Below are 25,837 nucleotides of genomic sequence, written 5' to 3'. Positions count from 1 at the left end.
TTGCTAACAATGTAACTCATTTTTCCTACCTAGATCTTGTAAAAAGTCGTCTCTATTGGCTTGATTCTAAACTACACATGCTGTCCAGCGTGGATTTGAATGGTCAAGATCGTAGAATAGTACTCAAGTCTCTAGAGTTCCTGGCTCATCCTCTTGCTGTCACAATGTTTGAGGTAGGATTCAGAGTATTTTGACTGTTGGCTCAAGGGTAGAGACTCACAAGTTATTTGTGTTTTTACTCCTATTCTAAATGATGGGGAAGTGTGGGCTGGGGAGCATGGCTTCTTGGATTTGAGTCTATTTTTTTTCTTGACTTCTCCTTTGAAATCCTGGCATAAGAGTCAACTTCAATTAATCTTATCTAATCTTTATCAAAATTGAACTGAACATAATATATGCCTAAAGAATTACAGGAATTAAGTTTTCTTCAAGGTCTAGTTATTTCTTGAATTAATATCTATTTCAGTAATACAAACTTGCCACAGCATGATATAGAAAACATCATTTCTTCTATAGCTGTACTCTTATGAAAGTGTTGGGTTAGTTCTGACTGTGAATAAGGTCTACTGATTAAGTGTACTACTCATCCCCAAGCTCTTAAATTTTTAATTATTCTGTGCAACAAGTCCTGCAGATAATATCAAATTTTTTCAATCCTATTCTAGGACCGTGTCTATTGGATAGATGGTGAGAATGAAGCAGTCTATGGTGCCAACAAATTCACAGGGTCAGAATTGGCTACTCTGGTTAACAACCTCAATGATGCTCAAGATATAATTGTATACCATGAACTTGTACAACCAGCAGGTAACCTCTAGATAAGTAATGTCTTTTAACTACCACTATAAAACCAGCCTCAGGATAATCTGATACTGTAGCCAGACTGGAAGTTTGCCTCCTAATTTTGTTAACATCCAAGTAGACTTTCTATGCAGTCTGCTCCCGCTATATTGCCTTTGCGCCATACAAAAATCAATATTCTGATAGGTTTGAAGCATTTTTTCCAGGAAGTACATGTAACAGCATATATTAATATAATAGTGTTAGTGTATGGCTTACGTGACTGTAAACTGTTGGTAGATTTGAGATTCAAAAGTTAAAGTAAAAAATTTCTTAGAAGTAAAAACTTAAAAGGATGATCTTGTCTTCCAATAGGTAAAAACTGGTGTGAAGAAGACATTGAAAATGGAGGCTGTGAGTACCTATGTCTACCAGCACCGCAAATCAATGATCACTCTCCAAAATATGCCTGTTCCTGTCCCAGTGGGTATAATCTGGAAGGTGATGGCAGGGCATGTAGAAGTGAGTTTTCCTTTATTTGAAAATTAGTGTTCCTACTCTTGTGAATACTTGGCATGATTGTCCTGTTTGCCCCCAAAAAAGCACCAAAAAATCTACAGAAGCTTCACATAATGTTCAAGTTTTCAGGGAATTTGCTAGGCTATAGATACAGTAAAACTCTAACTCATTAAGAAAGTACACAATATTTAAGAGCCTTTGTCTTTACATAGGACTCAAACCATCTCATAAGTAATGCCTATTGTATGAGGTTCAGGTGAGAATATAAATTAAGTACTTTGCAAACAGTAAAAGCCCTGTATAAATATCCATTAGGATCTATTAGGGGAGTGTGGCTCTGGAATCCAAGCCAGCCTCAAGTATACAACTTCTTTAAATTCACCATTTTGGTAAATCATAATTATATGAATATTTTCTAATCTGTAGGTTTCTAAACAAAAGTGTTAAGGATATATGATCTAACAAAGAAAGAACTGGTCTTGTCCTGATTCACCTAAATTCTTAACACAATATTGATACCTCAGTAAATAACCTTATCTCAAACTAAGATTTGAAGCACTCAAGCTTTGATTTCAAGTGAACTATTGTTAGAGAAATGGGTACAGTATTAAGACAATCATTTTACTACTTTGAGCAAAGTCCTGCTAATGCATTATTGATTATGCCTGGACCATTCCAGATTGACAAGCTCATCTGGAAACACTATTTAAATCTTCATTTGTCAAAGACTTCCTTATGACCTAGTCACAGTGATACCTCTTGGCCAATAAATAGAAGCAAAGAGTAGAGCCAAATTTTTGTAAGACATAAACTGTGATTGTCATCTAAGGATCTCTGCTTAAAGGATATGGCCTCTAGTAGAAAACAAGAATGTTCATACTCAATTTAACCACAAACTCCTGGCAGTTCTAAAATGGTCTAGAATACTGGGCAAAGCCCTAACTTCTTGAACTTGTCTGATATTAGGCTTACCTCTCAGCGAAGCATCCTGGTTACTTTAGACTTTGACCTTGCTTGAATAGTCTATATCCAATCTCTTTTAAACAGCCAATGACTAGATGTTATTGTGTGACTTACATTGCTGTGACCTCCTCCTCCAGAAGCGAACTGGACTTAATGCAGAAAAATAACTTGCTTGTATTGCTTATCCACCATTAAATCATTTTAAGACCTGAGTTAACCAGGTTTATAATGACTTTGAAGAACTATGAAATAGAATGAGAACAAAGATCCCCAGTATAACATAAGTCACTAACTGGTAGACTGATTCTTGGAAGTTAGGGGCTGAATAACTCAAAATGATCCTAAATCTAAGATACATAGAAATACTTACAAATATGACTTTTTCTTACCACTCTTCCTTTCCAAGAGCATTGAGAAATTACTATTGTCCAGTAATAAAAAGCCACCTTTCTTCTATGTTAGTGGCTAATGGCTATAAACTTTTGCAGAAAGCCTAACTATATATAATATATCTAAAAACTATTTAAAAATGATGTTTAACAAACATTAACTAAAAACCAATTGGCAAGGCATAAAGGACAATTTTTCCCCCTGCTTCTAGACCTTTGAGGTTCTTGAAAGTCCTGAAGAAAATCACTGGTCTAAAGCAAAGTATATGTTAGATACCTTTAGGTTGTGAGCTCCTTAAAGTCAAGGACTATCTTTTGCCTCTCTTTATATCCCCAGCACTTAGCACAGTACTTGGCATATAAGAGGTGCTTAATACATATTTATTGACTGAAATTTGTGATATTAAAGCTTTAATGCTCCCTTTATGTAACAGATAATGATACAGTTATCTCAATTGTTTTTAATTCTCAAATCAGTCTCTGAATTACTTTCAATTTAGTGCACAAAAGTCTCAAATCATCTGAATTGATATAATAGCATCAAAGATGTTATTTCCTTTTAAAGGAATCAATGTGACTACTGCAATATCAGAAGTAAATGTTTCTCCAGGAGGAACTTCAGCTGCCTGGGCCATCCTTCCTGTCTGTAAGTAACATGACCACCGTGTCCTGCAACAAATACAGTACAAATCGAGTATGTTAAAAGATTGGAGACAAATTTGACCTCCTCACAACAGTTCTGCAATGAGTGCTTTTGTACTGGAAATGCCACCAAACTGTTCATTTCTATAACTTGCTAACTTGCCTTTGTAGTCTAGTGTACCTTTAAACAAATAAGTGTGTGTGTGTGTGTGTGTGTGTGTGTGTGTGTAAAGCATATTATAAACTCGTTAGCCAGTTTTCCATAAACTCCTGTTTCTTTACTAGCACAGAACATGTGCCTTCATCTTCTCATTACAAAGTGTATTGAATTAAGGTGTGTTGTGTATACATGTATATGTATATGTATGTGTTTGTGTGTATGTCTATATATATGTGTATATATACACATACACACATATATGTGTGTATAGTTTAGCACAGTGCCTGGCACATAGTAGGTGCTATATAAATACATATTTCCTTCCCCTGCTGTACACTTACTAAGCTACTATTGGGTTTCTAGTGCTCTTGGCTATGGCTGCAGCTGCTGGTTACCTTATGTGGAGGAATTGGCAACACAAGAACATGAAAAGCATGAATTTTGACAATCCTGTCTACTTGAAAACCACAGAAGAAGATCTCACTATAGATATTGGAAGACATAGTACTTCTGTTGGACACACTTATCCAGCGGTGAGTAAACTTGAAGCTGCTTCCTAAATGTGCTTAAAAGCCATAGCTCACAATGTGAGCTCTCCCTCCTTCTCCCTCCATACATGCATGTGTACACACACACGTGTGTGTGGGTATATATGACAATATTCTCTCAATACTCTTGGAAAGTGAGAACAAGTCACATTTTGTAAGTATTTCAGCATATATGTATGAATACATGCATATATGTGTATAAATATATATATATTTTTTATATATCATAATTAAATGTGTTCAATCTGATCCATCCTTCACAGCAGCTGTCTTAGCAGAGAGTTCTAGCATGACATAACTAATTACTGTATACTATTTTATGACCAGTCAGTTCACCACATAAGTAGCAAAGAGTATTAGTCTAAGTTTTTATGCCCATTTCTATCAGAAACTACAGTTAACTTGTAATTTCATGGTAACACTTAGAGTTTGTGTCATGTACATAAAGCTACTTTTAAACACTTGCTAGTTTCATGTGTTCCTTCTCTGCTTTATTTTCCATTTGGAGAAAAAAGGGAGCACATTTTCCACAAACAAAGCGCTGTCTGTAATATATAGACTTACTGGGATACCCAATAAGTAACCTTTTTTTCCCCTTTCCTTTCAGATATCGGTTGTAAGCACAGATGATGACCTAGCTTGAATATTTGGACAAGAGACAGCCCTTTCAATCTACACTAAGTCCTAAACTTTTTTTTTTGGATGGTAACCAAACCAGTGGCTGAAAAAAGTTCTCTTCCTACCACCTGGAAGAATATGATCATATTATTTGTGTGGAGCAAGTTTGTGTACTCGACTTTTCTATATTCTACTTTTTTTGTAAATATTCTTGTCCACAGTTTAGTTCAGCTCTGGATATGGTTACCGAATATCTGTAACCCTTGAATTTTTTAGACAGTATTGCCACCAATGGCCAAATATGCACTTTCCATAGAAAGCCATATTCCAGCAACAAAACTTGTGCTATATAGTATACAACCTGTACATAACTTGTATAGGCCATCTGTAAATATCCTGAAGAACAATCACTATTCTTAAGCACTTTGAAAATATTTCTATGTAAATTATTGTAAACTTTTTTTTCAGTGGTTGGGGCAATGGCAATAGGAGAAAACGGGTTACTAAGATGAAATTGCCAAAAAAAAATTTGTAAACTAATTTTGTATGTGTGAGTGAAATCTTTGTGACCTCCATAGAGGCTTGCAGAGGGTGAGTGTTCAGCAAACCACTGTACAATTTTTTCTGCGTGCTAAAAATTAAACCAAGCAGCTTATCAATGGCTTGTGCCTATTCCCATAGGGTGAGAGTGCATTTCATGTACTAGCAAAGCATTAAGGTTTAGTTACTATGAGATGCAGTAGCCTATAGACTTTAATGTCTTATGGCCCTGGACTGAATCCTGTTAGCTTAATGCTTTTATTTAAAAAAAAAAATCATGGAACTGGTGGAGTAGGGACAGGGGTAGAAGAAGTTGGAACACCAAAAAAACCTACCAAATTCTTCTTGGAAGTGATTTTGGCCTATTAACATTCTAGGACTAGGGAAGTTGGCTTTAAAGTTTAAGTATGGTACCAAAAAGTGAGTTATTTATATTATCAGCTAATGGTTTTTGTTAGCATCCTTTCTGGAGAATGTTCCTGCTTTAGTCCCTTTAATCATTAGCGATAGCTGATCAAACCTCTGCTTATTTCCTAGGAATCGTTATATTTTCCCACATGCTTAAAAATTCCAGGGAGTCAAAATGAAGGATATTTTGCATTGGGGTGGGGGAACTACTTCATCTACCAGGCAAGAATTACAGAAACTATTTGACCAATTTGGACAAGGTGAGCATAGTCTGCTTTTCTAAAGCTTATAGAAGTAAGATTTCATTTTGGCATTGACTAATTAGGGAGCCACTATGGATCAGGATGTGTTACAGAAGGTTTTCTCAAAGACATGGAGAAACAAGGTCAGCAGAATGGGAGTCAAAGTCCATTCTCTAGGTCATGAAAGACAATGGTGAGAAGTTGCTTGAATTTGCAATCTGAAGTCTCCTGTCTTTATTTATACATAATGTTCTGCCTTATCCTAAGAGGCTAAGCTTCAAATATACATCTAGTTTTGCATGGAATCCATGCATAGACTGTATCCACGGGAGCAAAAGACTCTTTCTAGAGTCATGGCATAGTAAAAATCATGGCCCAGAGATATGGGCAGAAAATGGAACTGCAGTGGGTATTTTTTTTAAAGGATTGTCAATGTATATGGTATTGAAGAAAGCCAGAATAGGCTAAAAACCAAGAAGTGATCAGATCTTGGAAGTCCAGGACAGAGAAGGATCTAAGCATGAATTAACTTTTGTTGATATAACAAGGTAGAATAGAGAAACAGCTCATTGATCTTAAATGCCTTTATTGATTTGATAATATGAATCTAATCTTATTAGGGAAATGGAGGTGAAGTTGTCAGAAAACTTGTCAAATATATGAAGATAAAAGATGTAGTAATTAAATAGTTTTGAGCTGTTTAAGGGTCATAACTTAAGAATGCTTAACAATTGAGAAGAAAATGAAGCATTAAGTTAAGTCTTTTCTCAAACTCTAACCTCTATATAAGGTAACCAAGATCCCATTAATGTCTTAGCCTTAAAGTAAGATACTTACATGACCATTTGCTTAGCTAGAGCTGGAACTAAAAAATGACAAGTTACTCATTAAACTTGGATAATTTATAACTTCCCCAAAGGCTTAAATAAATGCATTTTGGCAACTGTGGGCATGAGTGAATGAGTTGTTTTACTAAACAGTGTAGCTCATTTGGTACAGTTAAAGGCTACCCTTTTATCTATTACAATCTACTAAAATACCTCATGTGTTACTAGATTATAAAAAGAAAAAGAAAGTGGAGTAGATTAGTCTTGCTGCCTGCCTAAGGAGAAGGATTGACACTGGACAACTAACTTCCAACAATACATTTATGTCTAGTTCCTTCTCACACTTCAAGTTACTTTAAATATTAAATGTTCGTTCAAGTTCAGACCCCAAATTTGTAGAGTAGGCCATATTTCCAGTACTGCTAGATGTGCCTCATAGCTGAAAAGGTAGGCAAACTGAGCCTTGGCCATAGTGTGTATATTTTAAAACCAAGATAAAAAAGGAGAGGAATGTTCTACAAAGCCTTCTAAATGTTCTACATTGGTCCCTTGTTTGCATACACCATAGAAGATAGACTCTCCACTATACACATTTAATGAAAGTGAACCTTGGTACTAATCCAAAACAATTTATATTTGACTTTAGATTGTATTGTAAATTAATTTCAAGTCTTACCTTAAAGATGAATCTTAAAAGTAATTGTGTCTGCACGTAAGCATAGCAGGTGGTGGGAAGGTGGTATAGAAATATCAAGAAGATAAAACTGAGTACAGTTTATAATAATAAGTAACTTTTCAAGTTCTATGAAACTATTAAGCCCTACTAAAGGATTTTTTTTTCTAACTGGAAACCTCTTGAATTACAGTATTAACATGTCAAGTTATTTTATAATGCTAAAGTTCCTTCTTGGTTCAAGTTCAGACCCAAAATAAATAACGAGAGCTGCTCGTAATATATTGAGCAAATGATTAAGAACTACCTGATCAAGATCCTTAATGGCTTGCCTTTGTCAAAACAGGGCTTGGCCAACTATGGCTCTCTGGCCAAATCCAGCCCACAGCTAAAAATGGCTTTTACATTTTTAAGTACAATGATGCTTTACTTCAAAAATGTAAAAACTATTTTTAGCTCTGGGGTGATATAAAAACAAGGGTGGGCTGGATTTGACTTTGCTCCCTGCCTTAAAGGGATCAAATTGGCAGGGCTTATGTTTTTAAAGGTCATTCTAAAAATTATTACTTTAGATCTCTCATCTTCCACCAGTTCACCTGAATTGTTCTGTGCTTAGAAAATTTTAAAGCATTTATATGGCCATTCTTTACTAAATCTAGTTGTCAAGTTAACATTCTCTGGTCTTATGGAAAGTCTATACAATTCTTTTTAAATATCTTTTCAATAATGATCAGAAATAGCAAATTCTAACTAAGACCCAATGAGCAAAAGAATGCCATTAAATGTTTAAACAACATACCAAACAAAACATTAAAAAGCCTTTAGGAGATGAATATGAAGTCAGGAGGTCAGTTTAGTATCCTTCACTCTACTAAACAACCTGAAGAAACATATGTAGCCAGTGATGCCTTCCGGAGTGTTACAAGGCAGGAAAACAGGGTTAACTTGAAAAGCTATCAACGAAACTCTATATAATAACTTCATCTTATTCTAAAGCTAAAATCAACCTGAATGTCTTACGGTAGCACTGGAGAATCAAGTGTGTGTGTGTGTATGTATTTATATATACACACACATAGAGATTAATTGCAATTGCTGTGGTAACCCTCTAAGTTGGAAGAAGGCCAATTTATTATTCTAAGACGCTGAATTTCTTGATTACTGTTCAGTATCATCATCTGCAAATTCATTATTTTTTTAGCATTTTCTTCCAACTTTAGGTATCCCTGCTTATATAAGGCATCTCAAGTTTCTTTTTATGGAAGTATATGTTGGTATCATAGAGAAAATGGGTTGCTTTAGGGCATGAAGGTAGAAGAGGGTTTACAGCCATATTATTCTCTGCTGTGCAGTACAGGGTTCCCCACCAGGTCACCCTGACGTTGCTGCAGATATAGTGAGTGGTAGCCAACTGTCCCAACACTCATTTAACTGAGTTAGATAGGAGGAGGAAGATTGTTATATCTTGGATCAACCTAACCCATACAGTGAGTCAGAGGAATCGATAAAAGTCTGGAATAATGGCATAGCTTCAGTGGTTAGTGTTGAAGCCTAGGTCTTTCTCCCCTCAGTCTAGTGAGTAGGATGTGCAAATGTCAATCTAGGTCTAGGATCTTAGCTCACGCTCTTCTGGAGCCCACGACTAGCAGGAAAGCAATAAAGTGCAGACAGATCTAACCTAGAGTTCCTATCTGAAGTATGCTAGCCAGTTGGCTTACATTTCCTGACTATGGTGCCTGCTGCAGACATGAGATAATGTCATCAGACACATGTTATTTCTCCCTAGTACCAAATTCTTTTAATGAGGTGATGTTTAATTTCTAAGTACACAACACAAACAGGACCTTTTTAAACAGCTGTTGGAAAGAGCTTTAAACTAGGAAGTCTGGAGACTTGGGTTCTAATGTTGGCACTATCACTGATTAGCAATGTAATCTCAGGTAGGTTATCGCCTGTTTGGTAAAATGAGAATGTGATATCAATCTCAAAGGAAAGCCCGTTCTGTCTTTAGGATTTTGTTGCAGGAAGGGTCAGAAGCTGAACACTGGAGTTTGGGAGGGTATTTGAGGGGGGAGAGAATAGGTGAATATAAAAGTTGCAACTGGGGGATTGCTAGAATAAACTAAATTGCTTTGACCTTAGTTTGCATCTACTTTTCAAACTCTTAAAAGCATTAAGTCGCAACTCTGCAGTGTTTAGAAAGGATCGAGTTGAAGATAAAGGTGCTTAGGGGATCTAGTGGGAACCACTGGCTAAATGATTTGGAAATGGGTCTTGTTTTAGATGGGATTTTGCAGAGGAAAAATCAGACCTCTTCATTCTTGCCAAATTTTTGCCTGAGCTATTTATTTTCTTTGGCCATCGACAGTGCCTCCTTAGTGGTACCTGAATATCCAAGGTGTAAAACACCTATAGCCCAGGTTGGCTCAAAGATGATTGACTTTGCTACAGATGAACATAAAAACTAGCAAGTCGTGAATAATGACATTCATTTGGGGTGATTGGCTAATAAGATCAGTACCAGAGTATCTGTTGAGCTTTACTTTATGCCTTTTTTCATTGGGGATATAAGTTGTCGATTTGTAATGTTTTGTCAGTGTTTCACATTTAGTGCCCAAGCAAGAGAAATGCCTGTCTCCAGGTTTGCTTCCAATGATGGAGGCATTCCAAGACTGTAACATCAGTGGTGATATGTTAGCTTTTGTTTAGCTTTTTGCTGAGCTAGCACTGTTTCACACCTGGAGGGTGTTATTAGCAGGCTATTTTGGGGATTCTATATAGCATAAGCAAGTTATTAGATGAAAAATTTAAAAACAAAGTTTCCCCAAAGGTAAATTTGGAGGGATGACTAGATGATCTCTAAGGTCCCATCCAGCTATAAAGTTGTGTCTTGTATGTTTACTCATACCTTTACCATGGGAACTGATTGTAAAAAATACTAGCCATCTGGTATATAGCTCTGGGAATTTGGGGGTGGGGTTGGGGAACTTTGCAGGAAAGCAGTGATAAGAGAACAGAGTCAAGCAGGAGCAATTGTGTTCCAGTATAACAGATGTGATGATTCAGAATGGACCTTGATCTGCATATTCTTGTATTGAAAGTCATCCAGACATCTATGGATATGTGCAATCTATATCTGCAGAAGAGAAATCATCTCCTAATTCATGGCCTATAACAACCATTTATCTTTTAATCTAGGGATTCTTAACCTTTTTTTATGTCATAGACCCCTCTGTCAGTCTGATGAAGCATATAGACACCTCAGAAGAATGTTTTTAAGTGTATAAAATACATAGGATTAAAAAAGGCAACCAATTATGTTGGAATATGGTTATCAAAATGTTGAAAAATAAAACATTCATGGACTCCATGTTAAGAACCCCTGCTTTAGTCCCTATATTCTAGGATATCTAAATCCTATAATTCTTTTTAGAAACTGAGTCCAGTCTGGGAAAACCACATTGTCACACATTGGAAGCTTTAGATAGTCCCACTTGGGAAACGTACAGTGCTGCTGATCTGTACATAAGAGCTTTTAGCCTCTAACCCTTTTAATCACCCTTATGATTAAATAAAAATCTATTTTTCAAAAAAAGTTGTCATAAGCCTCTCCCTTTATTGCTAATTCTGAGGGTAAGGGGTAGAAATAGAAATACTTCTTCCGTACCTTTTTTTTCTTGGCTGAATCATTCATTCATTGAATACTACTCAATCATCTACATCTAGAGAACAACTAGGACCACTAAAGCCTGGTTTTGCAGTTCTTCCCAAAAAGGTAAGAAGTGAGGCTTTATGCTCACTGCCAAGCTTTGAAGTGCACATGCTCCACTGAGATTGCCAGTATAAATTAAGGCATTAGGTTTCTCTTTCCTGGTAATGGGGGGTATAAAACGATTTTTAAGAATCTCCCAAAACTTTCTTCCTTCTGTGATTTTTTTTAACCATAGCCTGATATGACTTATTTGGCTAAAGAGGAGGTTTTTCAGGAAAGCATTATAAAACACTTTTATAGTTGCTAAGAATTATTGAAGCACTTGCCCTTTTCATCAGCTCTCACAGTCTTGAGAAATTTCCCCTGCCTCACTCATCCCTTTCTTTGCCACCATTCTCCATCACACCTCACTAAAACCTCATCCAAGGGTCTTTTCTTCTTCATCTAGTGTCCCTTGCTTGGCTTTCAGTGTTACCCTGAGCTCTTCCATTACTAAACATCCCAGTGGAACTAGGAAAAGGTGAAAAAGTAAAGTAAGAAAGGTTGGGGGAAGAGGGAAAGTGGAGGAAAAAATCTCAAAAAGATGTCAAAAGCAGCTCTTTATAGTCTTTGTCCCCCAAAGACTAGTCAACAAAGTGCTGAGTGTAGAGTCAAAGACCTGGATTCAAATATTACCTTTGAAACTATAACCCTAGGCAAGTCACTTAACCTCTCAGCCTCAGTTTCCTCATCTGTAAAATGGAGATTATAGCACCTTTTGTGAAGATCAAATGAGATAATGCATATAAATGGGCTTTCCAAACCTTAAAAAGAGACATAAATGTGAGCCATTACATGTTAAAAGGAAGATTTTATTGCTTTTAATTTTGATCAGTATGCTTGAAAATTTTAACTGGGAAAGTTAACATAAGGCATTAAATTCCCAGGGCATTTGGAGGGAAGAGAAAAAAAGGCAATCCTATTGGACCAGTGAAAATAGGTTGGAGCTTGAGGTTTTTCCCCCTATTTCCATAGTACAGTTCATATGGCTTCTGGAAAGGGGCAGACTGGCTAGCTTGTATGTACCAATTGGAAAAAAAAATATCAAGTTTAGCAAGTGTAATTGACCAATAATTCAAAAATCTTGGCATTGGTGACTAAATTTCAGTTCTGGACATCTAAACTGACACTTTGCTTTCATTATAGCAGTATTATTTTCACACATGGGTGGATAAGGATGGATATATTATTTAAAACAATGCCATTGTCTGTTTTATTTGACTATAGTATATATTTACAAGGTATATCATGGCTTAATTCATTAGCTGAAAATCCTTTTTTATCTTCACCTTTGCCAGAAGCCCTGTAATTTCTTGAGTAGGGTTTAGAAACAGAATGGGCCCTAATGATAAGATTGCTTGAAGACTGATGTTTCTCTTGACTACCATCTTCCCTTCACCATGTCAAGAATTTTATACAATGCTAGGCACATAGTAGGCATTTATTAAGTGTTTATAGGTTACTTCATAAAAATGAATTTGAGAAACAGTCACTGCCTATTTCTGCCCATATCTCCCCACTTCATTTCATCTTCAACTCAGTTGTCAAATTGGTCTTCCTAAGGTCTGACCAAGTCACTTCCCACCCCCCTACCATTCAATAGACTCCAATGGCTCCCTATTACCTCTAGGATCAAATTATAAAATCTCCTTTTGTCTTGTTTAAAGCCTTTCATAACCTGGCCCCTTTCTACCTTTCCTGTCATCCTACACCTTTCTTCCCTCTACATACAGTAAAACTAGCCTCTTTACTGTTCCTCCCATACAACATTCCATCTCCAAACTCCAAGAATTTTCAGTGGTTGTACTCCATGCCTCTCTCTCCTCCTCTCTACTTCCTGGCTTCAAGTGTCAGCTAACCTGGAACCTTCTGCAGCAAGCCTTTCCCAGTTCTCCTTATTCTTAATGCCTTCCTCCTGAAATGATCTCCAGTTTATCCTGTGTATAGCTTGCTTATATATAGTTGTTTGCACTTTGTCTCCCCCCTCAGTCTATAAGTTCCTTGAGAACAGGGATGTTTTTTGTTTCCTTTCTTTGCATCCTCAATACTTAACACAACATTATTGTTGAGTTGTATCAGTTGTGTCCAACTCTTCATTTTCCCATTTGGGTTTTCTTGGCAAAGGTACTGGAGTCGTGTGTCATTTCCTTCTCTAGCTCATTTTACAGATGAGGAAACTGAGGCAAACAGGATTAAGTGACTTGCCCAGGGTCACACAGCTAGTAAGTGTCTGAGGCTGAATTTGAACTCAGGAAGAGAAGTCTCCCTGATTGCAAGCCCAGTGCTCCATCCTAACACATAGTAGGTACTTAATAAATACTTGTTGACTTGACTCAGTAACTATCAACTGAAAGATGATGCTGTGTAGAAAAATCTTCTAGAAATCATGGGGAAGTTAAGGAGAAAGGGAATAGAGGATATAGAATCTCAGAACTGGGGAAGATGTCAGAAGTAATTCTGTTCTATCCTGAACCAAAACAAAAGTCTCAGTTAACAAAGCACCTACTATGTTCTAGGCATTGTACTGAGCTCTTGTCAGCAGTATACTTGACAAGAGGTACTTCTACTGTAGGGCTTCAGTAAGAGGCAATCCATTAACTTCCTGATTCAGCCCATTCCACTTAAACAGCTCAGATAATGAGAGTTTTTCCTTAAGTCCAAATTTACCTCTTTACCTTCTACCATTTCCCCTCTCCCCTCCATTGTTCCTAGTTTTGCTCTCTGGAGTCAAGCAGAAGCAGCCTATTCCCTCTCTTACCCTCACCGTTTCTCAAATATTTGGAGATACTTCCTACTCCCTCCACCAGGCCCCACCCACCAAGCCTTCTCTTTTCAGGTTAAGCATCCACAATTCTTGTATTCCTTCTTCAAGTTACCTGGTTTTCAGTTCCCTCATGAACCAAGTGACATGTTCTCTTAAGCTATCTGTTTTTTCTCACTAGATTTTGAAATGGGATTCTTCAGAATTTAAGTTCCTGCCTTACAACTTACCAACATCAGCAACTCATCTTTGTCAAATAAGGGCACATATCTCCTAAACTGGAGGCATTGTTATCAGGTGGACAACTATCCCCATATCCGATTGTCTTTACCTTCCTGCTATAAAGAGGAGCACTTGGTTGCCTGACCATAAAGGTGATAAAGGAAGTATCAGTGGTAGAACCAAAAGAAGGCTGTGTAGGTGTTCCCTGCAATGGAGGGTACCCTGAAAAAGTAAGAAAGAAGGAAAGAAAAAAGCATTTATCAAGCATCTACTATGTGTTTAACACTGTGCACAGTGCTTATAAATATCTCATTTGAGCCTCACAACACCTCAGTGAAGTAGGTGTTATTAATATCCCCAGTAGAGGAAACTGAGGCAAACAAAGGTTAAGTGACTTGCCTAGGTTCACCCAGCTAATAAGTGCCTGAGGCCAGATTTGAGCTCAGGTCTTCCAGACTCTAGGTCCAGGGATCTATCCATTGAGCCATTTAGATGCCTCAAGCAGATTTCTCTCTAAATCATCTTTCTCAAATCTTTTTTGCATGACTATGGACCCCTTCTCAGAAGAATGTTTTTAAATGCACAAAACAAAATACATGCAATTACAAAGGAAACCAATTACATTAAAATAGTTATCAAAATATTTTTTTAATTTATGGGCTCCAAGTTTAGAACCCCCCAAATTAATGAATAGAGGCTCATTTGGAGAGTCAGTCTCTCTCTCTCTCTCTCTCTCTCTCTCTCTCTCTCTCTCTCTCTCTCTCTCTCTCTCTCTCTCTCTCCCTCCCTCCCTCCCCCAAGGTGATGAGGAAAACCCAGTGAAAGAAGACAGTCTTGGATTACCTAAAGCAGGTTTTTCTCATCCTAAAAAGAGCTCCACATTTTCACAAGGCAACTTGTCCATATTCAAATGAACCTGCCCAGGTAAAACATTAGTGTGAGCGAAAGAAAACTGAACCTGATAAGCTGATGTTCTAATTGGCTCACCAAACAGCACCACATGTCAATGTGAGCAAGATGTGAGAGACCCTAGTGAGTTCAAATGATCACCTTAAAAGTTTACAAAAAACTTTCCTCACAGTGCTGTGAGATGAGCAGTGAAGGTATTACCCACATTTTACAGATTAGGAAACTGAGCCTAAGAATGGTAGAGTAATTCTTAACCAAGGTCACATAGGTGAGTAATTCCAGCCTGGGTCTCCTGAGTTGAAGTTCATTGTCATATACACAACACGATGCTATTTAATACAGAAAGCAGCAGATTTCACTTGAATGTGGTCCTATAGGAACTCCCTCATCCAAATGTCATTCTCATAAATATGGGAACATAGGTTAATTAAAAGGTACTCAGAGGTCATTTACTCCACCAGCACCCTCCTTTTACAGATGACACCACTGAAGCAAGGAAAGGTTACCTTGTCCCAGGACAGAAAGGCTTTACATGGCAAAGCCAGATTTTGAACCCAGGTCTTCTGACTCTAAAGCCAAAGTTTTATCCCTTGCACCACCTTTGCCTCTTTAGCTAGACAAGAAATGAAGAAACTATTCAAACCATCTTTTCCATCAGCATCCTTTACAACTAAAGCGGACTATACATGAATAATCTATAAAACAAAATCTAAGAAGTTCATTCAAATCTGTGCTCCCAGGCAGTGAAAGATGACCTACCTCTATCTCAGTCTTTAGTAAACACAAACTGAAATACTTAATTGTGTTTAGTAGAGTCCTAAGAAAGATAGTCTTGGAATGAAGAGACTACGTGCCATTCTCCCTCATGTCTTCCTCCCCCATGGCAGACACTGTGTTCTTGGCACTCTGCGAACTGCCTTCCTAATGAGAGAGATAAGACTTCAGTGGGTTTGTCCTACAATGCCAGTTAATCAAAAGTAGCTTACAATTCTGGTCGCTGAAGCACAAAGGAACCCCGAGGTTCTCAAGGCTTCAAACAAATTCAGCCCTTGTTAGATTTAGGAGGTGGGATCATGCATGCCTTCCCTGAGACATGCTTTTGGTTTAGTACTTTAGCAAAAACCTAGCATGTGCTAAGTGGTGCAGTGGATCAAGTCAGGAAGACTCACCTTCCCAAGCTCAAATTTGGCCTCAGACACTTACTAGCTGTGTGACCCTAGGCAAGTCACTTAACCCTGTTTGCCTTGGTTTCCTCATCTGTAAAATTAGCTGGAGAAGCAAATGGGAAGCCAAATGGCAAAAGCAAATGGCAAACTGTCCTTTTGCCAAGAAAACCCCAAAATGGGTCACAAAGAGTTAGGCGTGACTGAAAACGACTGAACAATAACAACACCATCATGTACTAGGCACCATCAGAGCTGTAGGTTAAAGTGGAGCTGTGAGGGCTCCGAGAGTCTGAGGGACACACTGTTTTCGGTCCTTCAGCACCACTGAAGCAACTGACACAATATGAGCCCCACGAAGACAGGAACTGTCTTTTCTGCCTTTCTATTCTCAGTTCTTAGCACAATGCCTAGGTCTTTTAAGTGAGTGTTTAATAAAGTTTGGTTGATTCATTGAGAAGTGAGATTAACAACTAGTCAGTTAGAATGATTTTTTAAAAAATTAGGAAGCTACCAGATGACAGTTTCTTCCTTCTAGTTGCTACTACCTGGCCCTGCCCATGGTGCTCCCCATACCCAGTGGCCCCACAGCATCTTGGGGTATCTATCCTACACACACACACACACACACACACACACACACACACATCCCTAACTTCAAGGACTATGTTGTGCTATTTGGTTGTGGTGCAAAAAAATCTTAAGATACAGCTCTAGGAACCAGAGGGATCTAAAGACTGTTTCTTGCCCTTCATGAAGCATATGACTATCAAGTGATTGATTTTAAAACAGACTTGACAGAACTTAGAAATCCAAATGAGAGCTACTTGTTTAAGGGTAGCTGACACTGTGGCACATTCCATAAAGAGTTCTGAATGGCAGCACATCTTTAGTAGATAAAAGAACCGGGGCTGCTACACCTGGAGAAAAAGATGAGAGGACATAACTGTTTTGAAAGTGATTAGGCTTATTCTGTTTGACCTGTAGGGGGCAGACCTGAGTACAATGGATAGAAATGAGAAAGACACAAATTCAGGCCTGGCATGAGGAAAAAGCTTCCTAATGATTGCAGTAATCTCAAAGTGGAATGGGCAGCCTTGGGAGGTGAGTTTTTTCTCCCTGCAGAGCTTCAAGAAAAGTCTGGATGCTGAAAGGGGTTCTTTTTTGGGTATGGGTTGGACTAGATGGCCTTTGAGACCCTTCTGAACTATGAAATTCTCTGACTCCTTTGAGGTTACATTTCATTTTGGAATTACCCAAAACTCATTGACAATCATGTCAAGTCTCTAAGGTGGATGATCAAGCTAGTTGGGTTACTATTGAGGCATAACTATAAAATAATCACATACTTTCTTATGGGCCTCAAACTGCTTCACTAACCCCAAAGAATGCACATGTACATATATGTGTGTATACACATACACACACACACACATACACACACAGGAATAAGGGATGCCCCGCCCCTAATTTAAGGAAAAGGAAAGCAAAACTGTGGGCTGCCTGGGATGCCTTCACCATTAGCTCAAGAAATTACCATTTAATAGCATTTATGGAAACTCCCCTAAAGGCCTATGTTCACTGTCCAAATGATGATAAAGACCCAGAGTGATATGGCCTATAACTGCCTGGTCCCATCCCTCAGGGACCCAAGTCTCAAATACCTACTGACCCAAATACCTGCTCCCAACTTCCTGCCTTATCCAGTCGCTGGGTCCTCATATTTTGAGAGAGGACATACTATGGACACTAATTCTCTTGTCCAACCATGGACTCTACCTACCTGGATCCTACACAGGCCCCAGAAAGTGAGGGGCTTGATGAAACGGTACTTCCCCTTTCTTTTGGATAGCAAACTCCTACTTTCTATCCCACCCCAGGCCCTGTGATTCAGAGTCCAGAAGGTAAAAACCCTTTCCCTCTCTTACCTCTCCATGTATTCTCATCTCTTATCCAGCCCAGCCCTACATCTTTCCAATCCTTATTTTTCTCTATCTTCACTTTCCACTATACCCTCTGGAACCCCTGAACTTCTCTTGGCAAACCTCTTTTCACCTTATATCCTTTCATCTATTATTGTTACTATCTTTCTGCCCTTATAAAAGCCTGGTTCCCATTAAAAGTCAACTCATCTTTGACCACTCCACAGCTGATTGCTTCTTTTTTCATGCCACTAACACACTGGATCAAGAAGAAGACTTGACCTACTACTCAATTTCCACTGCCATTTTCAGATCTTCCCTCTGATGCCATCATTCAGAAACAATGTCTTTCACTCCACTAATTGGTATCACACTTTTTACATTCATTTATCCACCTCCATGTTGAATGAAGAAATGAATAAAAACATTGATTAATCCCTTAGCATTGTGTTAAGCCATGGAGATATAAATAGGAAAAAAGGACCAATGGAAAGGTCTAATGCCCTTTTAGAGGCATTGGCAAGTCAGCATAGCATCAGGGTAGATGGTAAGACTGGAAGGTTTGTAGTTAGTGACTCCCAACTTGTACAAGCAGCCATGCCACTATCTGCTCCTGGCTGCCTTCAGATGCGGTCTAGGTCACCTATCTTCCTTTCTCAAGGAGTTGAGTGCTTGTCTTACAGTCTTCCTCTCTACCTCACGCCCTAATGTCCTCTTGAACACCTTGGCCTCACAGTTAATCAACCTCCTCAACTTCCATTCTTACATTTCTATTGTACCACAGCCAACTAGAGAGGTGGCCAAACTTGACTCATCACTCAAAACTGAGACCCCTTATGCTCCTATTATTCTGTTGCTAAGAGTGTTTGGAGAAAGTGCTGCAACTATTCTGGCTGGGTCCACTACAAATTCCTACCATCTCATCTCACTTGGGCCCTTAGCATTATAGAGTAATCCTTTCATTCTTCCCTGATGGATTCCCTATCATATTCCTTTCAATGGCTAATTTTCTCCTCTCTTCTCAGGCTGCTAACAGCATCCTCTTACCATCTCACTAACCAAAACAACTTCACTAAGCAAGTAACTTCATTTCTAACTTAGCTTAAAAAAAAAAAGTCAAGGCCATCCCTTGTGAATTTCCTTAGTTATCTACCCTGATTTATGCCTCAAATACACCTTCCCTTTCTGGACCTCAGTTTCCTTATCTATAAAATAGGGGAGGGAGTCAGAGGGTTGAACTAAATGTTACCTTCTGGCCCTAAATCTAGAATCCCAGGACCTGATTATTCTCTTTTCCTTTTCTCCTCTCTCCGAGTGAGAGAGGGCATATCTCTTTACCAAAGGTAAGCCTACTACTCATGCCCCCTATCCATTCCTCATCCATCATTTCCTCTCTCTCATCTTTGACCTCTCACTGTCTAGCAACTACTTCTCCACTAACTATAAATTCTTGGTTCTCCCTCCCAACCCTTAAGAAAAAAAAAATCGAATGCAAACACAATAGAGATTTAGAATAAAAATACAATGAAATAAATAGGAAAAAAGTTCCTATAAGCAAAATGAATAGGTTGGACTACATGACCTCTAAAGTCCTTACAATCCATACTCTTTATCATACATATGAAGAAAATGAAGCCCGGAGATGAAGTATCAAATGTTACAGAGTAGGAAGTAATTGAGGGGGGCTGTGAAGCCTGTTCTAATTCCAGAGTCATTTCATGTTCAACTGTTAACTTCTCAACTCCATGAGCCTAAGATCTAGGACACACTCTCATTTCTTTGTTAATATAGGAAGTAGCAGGGCCAGCCTTCAAAGCAATGCTCATTTGCATGTGTCCAGTTTGTCTACTTCACTAGGTAACGATGAACCCTGATACGAAACCAGCCTCTAAGTAATCTTGATCTTATCATTAGTTTTAGTTCATTTAAATGATCCACACTGTTCTCCTCTCTTCTTGCCTTCACTAGGATGTTTTTAACCAAGCATCGATGATTGATTGGTTATTTGTTGTCCTCTGTTCTGGAAGAGGACCAAAATGACATCATTATGTGACAGTCAAGTTACAGCGTATCCAACTATGGCTGACCAGACCAATACAAGCTCAGAGTGCTCTATCACAGGTCGGGCACAAATAGTTTATGCGAACATTTGGGGTAGGTTCTCTAAATTTGCACATCACAAATTTCTTTTAAGCTAATTCAGTTCTGCTTTGCTCATACAGCTCGGCACCTTCCTTCATGAGGGCATGGTATGCTGGGAAGTCCTTTGCCAGAGTCTCCCATGTCACCCAATCAATTCCAAAATTCTTCAAGGAGACCCTGAGAATATCCTTGTATCACTTCTTCTGACTACCATGTGAGCACTTGCCTTGTGTGAATTCTCTGTAAAACAGTTTTTTAGGCAAGCGTACATTTGGCATTCAAACAACACGATCAGTCCATAACAGTTGTGCTCTCTGCAGTACAGTTCGAATGCTTGGCAGTTCAGCTCAAGAAAGGACTTCCATCCCCAATACTTTATCTTGCAGGTGATCTTCAGAATCTTCCTAAGACAATTCAAATGGAACCTATTCAGTTTTCTGGCATGGCACTGGTAGACTGTCCAGGTTTCCCAGACATACAACAATGAGGTCAGCACAATGACTGTACACCATCAGTTTGGTAGGCAGTCTAATACTCTTCTTTCCCACACTTTCCTTCAGAGCCTCCCAAACACTGAACTAGCTCTGTCAACATACGTGTCAGCCTCATTATCAATGTTCACATCCCTGGAAAGTATACTGCCAAAGTAAGTAAACTTATCCACAGTATTCAAAACTTCTGCATTTACTATAATTGACGACTCCACATGTGGATGATGTGGTGCTGGCTGGTGGAGCACCTGTGTTTTCTTAGTGTTATTAGGCCAAAATTAGCACGCGCAGCAAGAGAATCGATTCATACTTTGTTGCATCTCAGCTTCAGAGGCTGCTCAAGTGCACAATCATCCGCAAACAGAAAATCATGCACAAACTCCCCCTCCACTTTAGACTTTTCAAGTTAAACAATTTGCCATCGGTGAGGCAACTGACCTTGATGCTTTATTTGTCCTCATTGAAAGCATCTGACAACACTGCTGAAAACATCATGCTAAAAATCATGGAACCAAGCACACAGCCTTCCTTCACTCCGTCGCTGACTGGGAAAGCATGAGAGCATCATCCAGTATTCAGAAACTGGGCAAGCATGCTGCCGTGAAACTGACATACAATGCTGATGAACTTCTCCAGGCAACCAAATTTGATGTAATTTTTCATAAATCCTCATGACTGACAGTATCAAAGACCTCGTTCAGATTTATGAACATGGTGTACAGACCTCTGTTCTGGTCCTGGCATTTCTCCTATGGTTGTCAAGCAGTAAACAACATATCGACCATTCTTCAGCCTCTTCTAAAGCCACACTAGCTCTCAGGTAGATGACCATCTTCCAGATGAAGGATCAGAGTATAAAGGAGAACTCTGGCAAGAATCTTGCCAGCCATGACTAAGACATACACACACACACACATCCATGATTGTCACAGGATAATCTATTTCCTTTACCTTTATAGAGATGGACAATAGAGGCAACCTTCACTCTTGGGGGATAACCTCCTCTTGCCATATAACCTGGAAAATTTTAGTTAATTTTTGTATGAGCAATGGACCTCCCCCCACAACCTTGTAAACTTCAGCTGGAGTAGAATCAGCACCAGGTGCTTTGCAACAGGAGAGGAGCCTAATGGCATTCAAAATCTCTTCTTCAGTTGGAAATTTGGCTAGAGGAAGATCAACTTCAATCTGAGGAAAACAGTCAATGGCTTTAGCATTGATTGATGATGGTCTGTTGAGAACACTATGGAAGTGTTCAGCCCATCTCTCCAGGATCATGTCCTTATCATTAATCAATGTGGCTCCATCAGCACTGAGTAGTTGAGATGCACCATAGTTTTTTGGCCCATAAATAGCTTTCAGGGCATCAGAAAGCATTTTGGATTATTATTATCAGCATAAAACTAAATTTCATGTGCCTTCTTACTGAGCCAAGAATCTTGCATCTCTCTAAGCTTCCGTTGTACTTTACTTTTGATGGAGTTGAACATTGCCTTCTTAGAGATGGATGAACTAGCCTGTTGGTAAACCCTGTGGAGTTCTCATTTTTCATTTAACAGTTTCTGAATTTCCCCATCATTTTCATCACACCAGTCTTGATGTTTGCAAGTATTCCAGCCTAGGTGAATAAAAGCAGTACTGTATACCAAATCTCTGAAAGCTGCCTACTGCTTTTCTGTTCCACTGTTGCCAACTGTACGTTGGCTCAGCTTTCCCTCCCAAGTTAACAATGAAATGTCCATGCTCAGAGAAGTCTAATCTGCTGACATTAAATTTTCTGGGAGCCACTGCTTTTGGTGAATGTGAATATTTAGCTTAGAGAGGATAAGGCTATGATCAGTCCAGCACTCCGCACTACACATTGTCTGTAACTCTCACAACTTGTCTGCCTCTTCTCCTTACAATGACTTAGTCTATTAAACGCCAGTGTTTGCTGTGGTGGTATATCCATGGAGTTTTATTACATTTAGGTAAAGGGAATACAGTGCTGGTGATGAGAAGGTGCTCAAGTCTTCAAAAGTAAGTGGCCATTGCTATTGCTGTTTCCAACTCCATTCCTCCCCGGGACTTCCTGCCATATCTGGTAGTCTGTGCCTACTCTCGCATTAAATTCACCAAGCATTATAAACTTGTCTTCTTTTAGCACATTGTTGATGTGGGTCTCCAGGTCTTCATAAAATTTTTCTTTGATCTCATCAGGGCTCCTCATGGTGGGAACTTGTTGACTAGATTAGTTTTGATGGCAAAACCTACTCCAGCTTCACTGTGCTCCCCTTCACTGTGGCTACTCCAGAAAAATATCCATCTAGCTCCAACTTTGGTAAGCTCACCTTTATCTGTCAGCCTTGTTTCACTCAGGGCTGCTATTCGGGTGTGATACTTGCTGAGTTCTCTCTCAACAAGAGCTGTTCATCTTTCAAGTCCACTGGATTTCATGTGTTCCATAAGTGTGCGCACATTCCATGTACCAATGGTGAATGGAATCAATTTTGCAGCAGTTTTTGTATATTTTTTTTTGTATTTGAACTGCAGGGTGGGACACTACCTGCTGCAGTAAACAGGCCAAGGTTAGGTAAAGCAGACAATTTTAGGGCACCTTTTCTAGCCCTTTCCTCTAGCACCTTCCTCTAGCCCCTTGGGTGTGTATGGGGGTGTGTGTGTGCGAGCAATGTGGTCCTTCAAAGGCTGCTCAGACACCCAGAGAGCTGTCAAATCCCACTGCTGCTTCTAGTGAGATGATCCTATGGCCTGGACTGCCTGTGTGCTTAGTTGTGACTATAGTTCTCAGTGTACCTGAACCTGCTGCTTCATCACTTGCCTGTTACCACAGGACTTTGAGATAGGTAAAAATGGTACAATGATATGGGTGATGTCTTTTGATTTGTGCATAAATTGAATTTAAGTGAAGCAGAGTTTCATGAAGTCGTCAGTCTCATTCTCTCTTCTAGAGTCATCATAGTCCAATGGCAGGACAGAGTTAAGATGACTGGTGATGGCTCAGGATGCAGTGGACAACCTTGGTGTCTTTGATGCCTAACCAAGCTCTAAGTGTTCTACAGCACCTGCTTCAGCCACCTTCATTACTATTGGAACAAACTGTTCTCATGCACCTATCTCACATGCTTGGGATAGACAGCACCCTAACTCAATGAAGGGCTACCCTTGTTACCCTCAACCTGGTTTATAGCCCATCTGCCAAAACAGTTTACTGGGGTTGGTCACTGCGCATGCTACAGCTTCTTGGAGCCATAGGTGAGAGTTGGGTGGATCGGGTGGACGCCAAAGTTGGAAAGCAGCCCTGGAAAGAGTGCAGCAGCACCACACCAGAGGTCCTAATCTACCCTGAACACACCCTACACCTATATTAATGAACAAGCACTATTAAGCACCTACCATGTGGCAGGCATAATGCTAGGTGCTGGGGATACAAAAAGAAGAAAAGAAAAAAGCAAAAGAAACAGCCTCTGCCCTTGATCTTACATTTCATCGAAGAAAATAACATATACACGAGAAAGTGTGCATAAAACATGCAAAAAATATAATACAAATTGTCAGAGGGAAAAGGACAATGATTGTTGAGGCAAGATGGTAGCTTGAGTAGAATTTTGAAGGAAACAATGAACTCTAAGGCACAAAGGTGAGTTGGGAGTATATTGTAAGCATAGGAGGCAGCCAGTGCAAAGGTACATAGACTGGATATTTAGTATGTTGTATGAGGAACAGCAAGAAGGTAAATATAGCTGAGTTGAAAGGTAGGTTAGAACCAACTTGTGAAGCTTATATTTGATCCTAGAAACAACAGGGAGCCATTGCAGGGCTTGGTTTGGAGGGGGACAGTGTTAAATGTATTTAACTAACCCTTGGTCTCACTTTTATATAGCAGTTCCAACAACACAGGAGTCCCCATCTGTAGGCTGGTGTCATCACAGATGAGAAGTGGTTGCTATTGTCCCTTGCTTTGTGCTTATTCTAGTTTCCTGAGGGATATGGCTCCAAGGCCTGTCTCACCCAACTTGAGGGTAAAGTACAAATCACTCACACTGGTTATGTTAGTAGAGAAGCCAGAAATTACTTTTCTGGATCTTTAGCAGCAGTGGTTGCCGAAGCAACAAGGGCAGAATATTTATCATGTAGCAACTCAACAAGGATGATTCCTTAGGTTACTGACATCTAGTCTCTTCGGTTGTGGTTCTCATTTTCTAGAGGAACTGCTGGAGGAACTGTCCCACATGTTGTCCATAAACACACAATGATGTCCAGGGAGATACTAGCTCATCAGAAGAAGTCCGACTAATGCACAGTCACCTAGTCTATTTTTAAAATATTAACATTTAAAATTGTTCATTACTAACAATTTAACCATTTTTCCTCTCCTTCCCACACGACCCCACTGGGAAAAAGAAAAAGAAAAAAACTCTTGTAACAAATATGCTTCACAAGGAAAACCAAACTCCCATATTGGCCGTGTCCAAAAATGTATTCCTTGTGCTGCACATTGACTCCATCAACTCTGTCAAGAGGTAAGTGGTAGGGTTCATAACTGGTCCTCCACAGTTGTGGTTGGTCATCGCACTGATCAGAGTTCTTAAGTCTCTAAGTTGTTTGTCTTTATAATGTCATTATTGTACAAATTGTTTTCCTAGTTCTACTCACTTCATTTTGCATCAATTCATTCATGTTTTCCTGAAATTATCCCTTTTGTCATTTCTTTTGGCACAATAGTACTTCATTATATTCATATGCCAGGTTTCAGGTTTGGGTTTTTGTTTGTTTGTTTTACTACTTCAAAAAGCAAAAGGGCTACTATAGGTTTTTTTAACTTCTTTAATTTCCAGGTTTGGGTTTTTTGTTTTATTTTTTGCTTGTTTGGGGGGGGGGGTTCCTTTGTTACTTCAAAAGGGCTACTATAAGTATTTTTGTACACATAGGTCCTTTTTCTTTACTTTTAACCTGTCAATGGGCCTACTAAATGTATCATTGGATCAAAGAGTATTCATAATTGAATAACTGTTGGAGCATAGTTCCAAATTATTTTCCAGTATGGCTGGGCCAATTTACAGTTCCACCAACAGTGTATCAATATGCCTATTTTCCCACAGACTTTCCAACATTTTCCATTTCCCATTTTTGGTCAACTTGCCATTGGAGTTCATTGATTAGTGGAATG

At 39.0% G+C, this 25,837-nt stretch overlaps 1 protein-coding gene and 1 long non-coding RNA gene across 5 annotated transcripts in view; one reads left to right on the top strand and one right to left on the bottom strand.

The window, feature by feature from the left end:
* Window positions 1-6,757, top strand: part of VLDLR (very low density lipoprotein receptor) — a 39,968-nt gene extending 33,211 nt beyond the window's left edge. For all 3 annotated transcript variants that reach the window (XM_021001757.2, XM_021001760.2, XM_078152807.1), the window contains 6 exons: window positions 34-173; window positions 666-807; window positions 1,156-1,302; window positions 3,217-3,297; window positions 3,817-3,986; window positions 4,609-6,757. In XM_021001757.2, the coding sequence (XP_020857416.2) occupies window positions 34-173; window positions 666-807; window positions 1,156-1,302; window positions 3,217-3,297; window positions 3,817-3,986; window positions 4,609-4,644 (716 nt within the window). In that variant the 3' untranslated portion in view covers window positions 4,645-6,757. The remainder of the gene's footprint in view (window positions 1-33; window positions 174-665; window positions 808-1,155; window positions 1,303-3,216; window positions 3,298-3,816; window positions 3,987-4,608) is intronic.
* Window positions 1-25,837, bottom strand: part of LOC110218799 (uncharacterized) — a 54,663-nt gene that overhangs the window by 5,200 nt on the left and 23,626 nt on the right. The window lies entirely within an intron of this gene.

The sequence above is a fragment of the Phascolarctos cinereus genome, unplaced genomic scaffold (assembly GCF_003287225.1).
Source record: "Phascolarctos cinereus isolate Bilbo 61053 unplaced genomic scaffold, phaCin_HiC Scaffold_4;HRSCAF=312, whole genome shotgun sequence".
Lineage (NCBI taxonomy): Eukaryota > Metazoa > Chordata > Mammalia > Diprotodontia > Phascolarctidae > Phascolarctos > Phascolarctos cinereus.
Note: the sequence above shows the minus strand (reverse complement) of the source record. Positions and strands in the feature narration are given on the sequence as shown.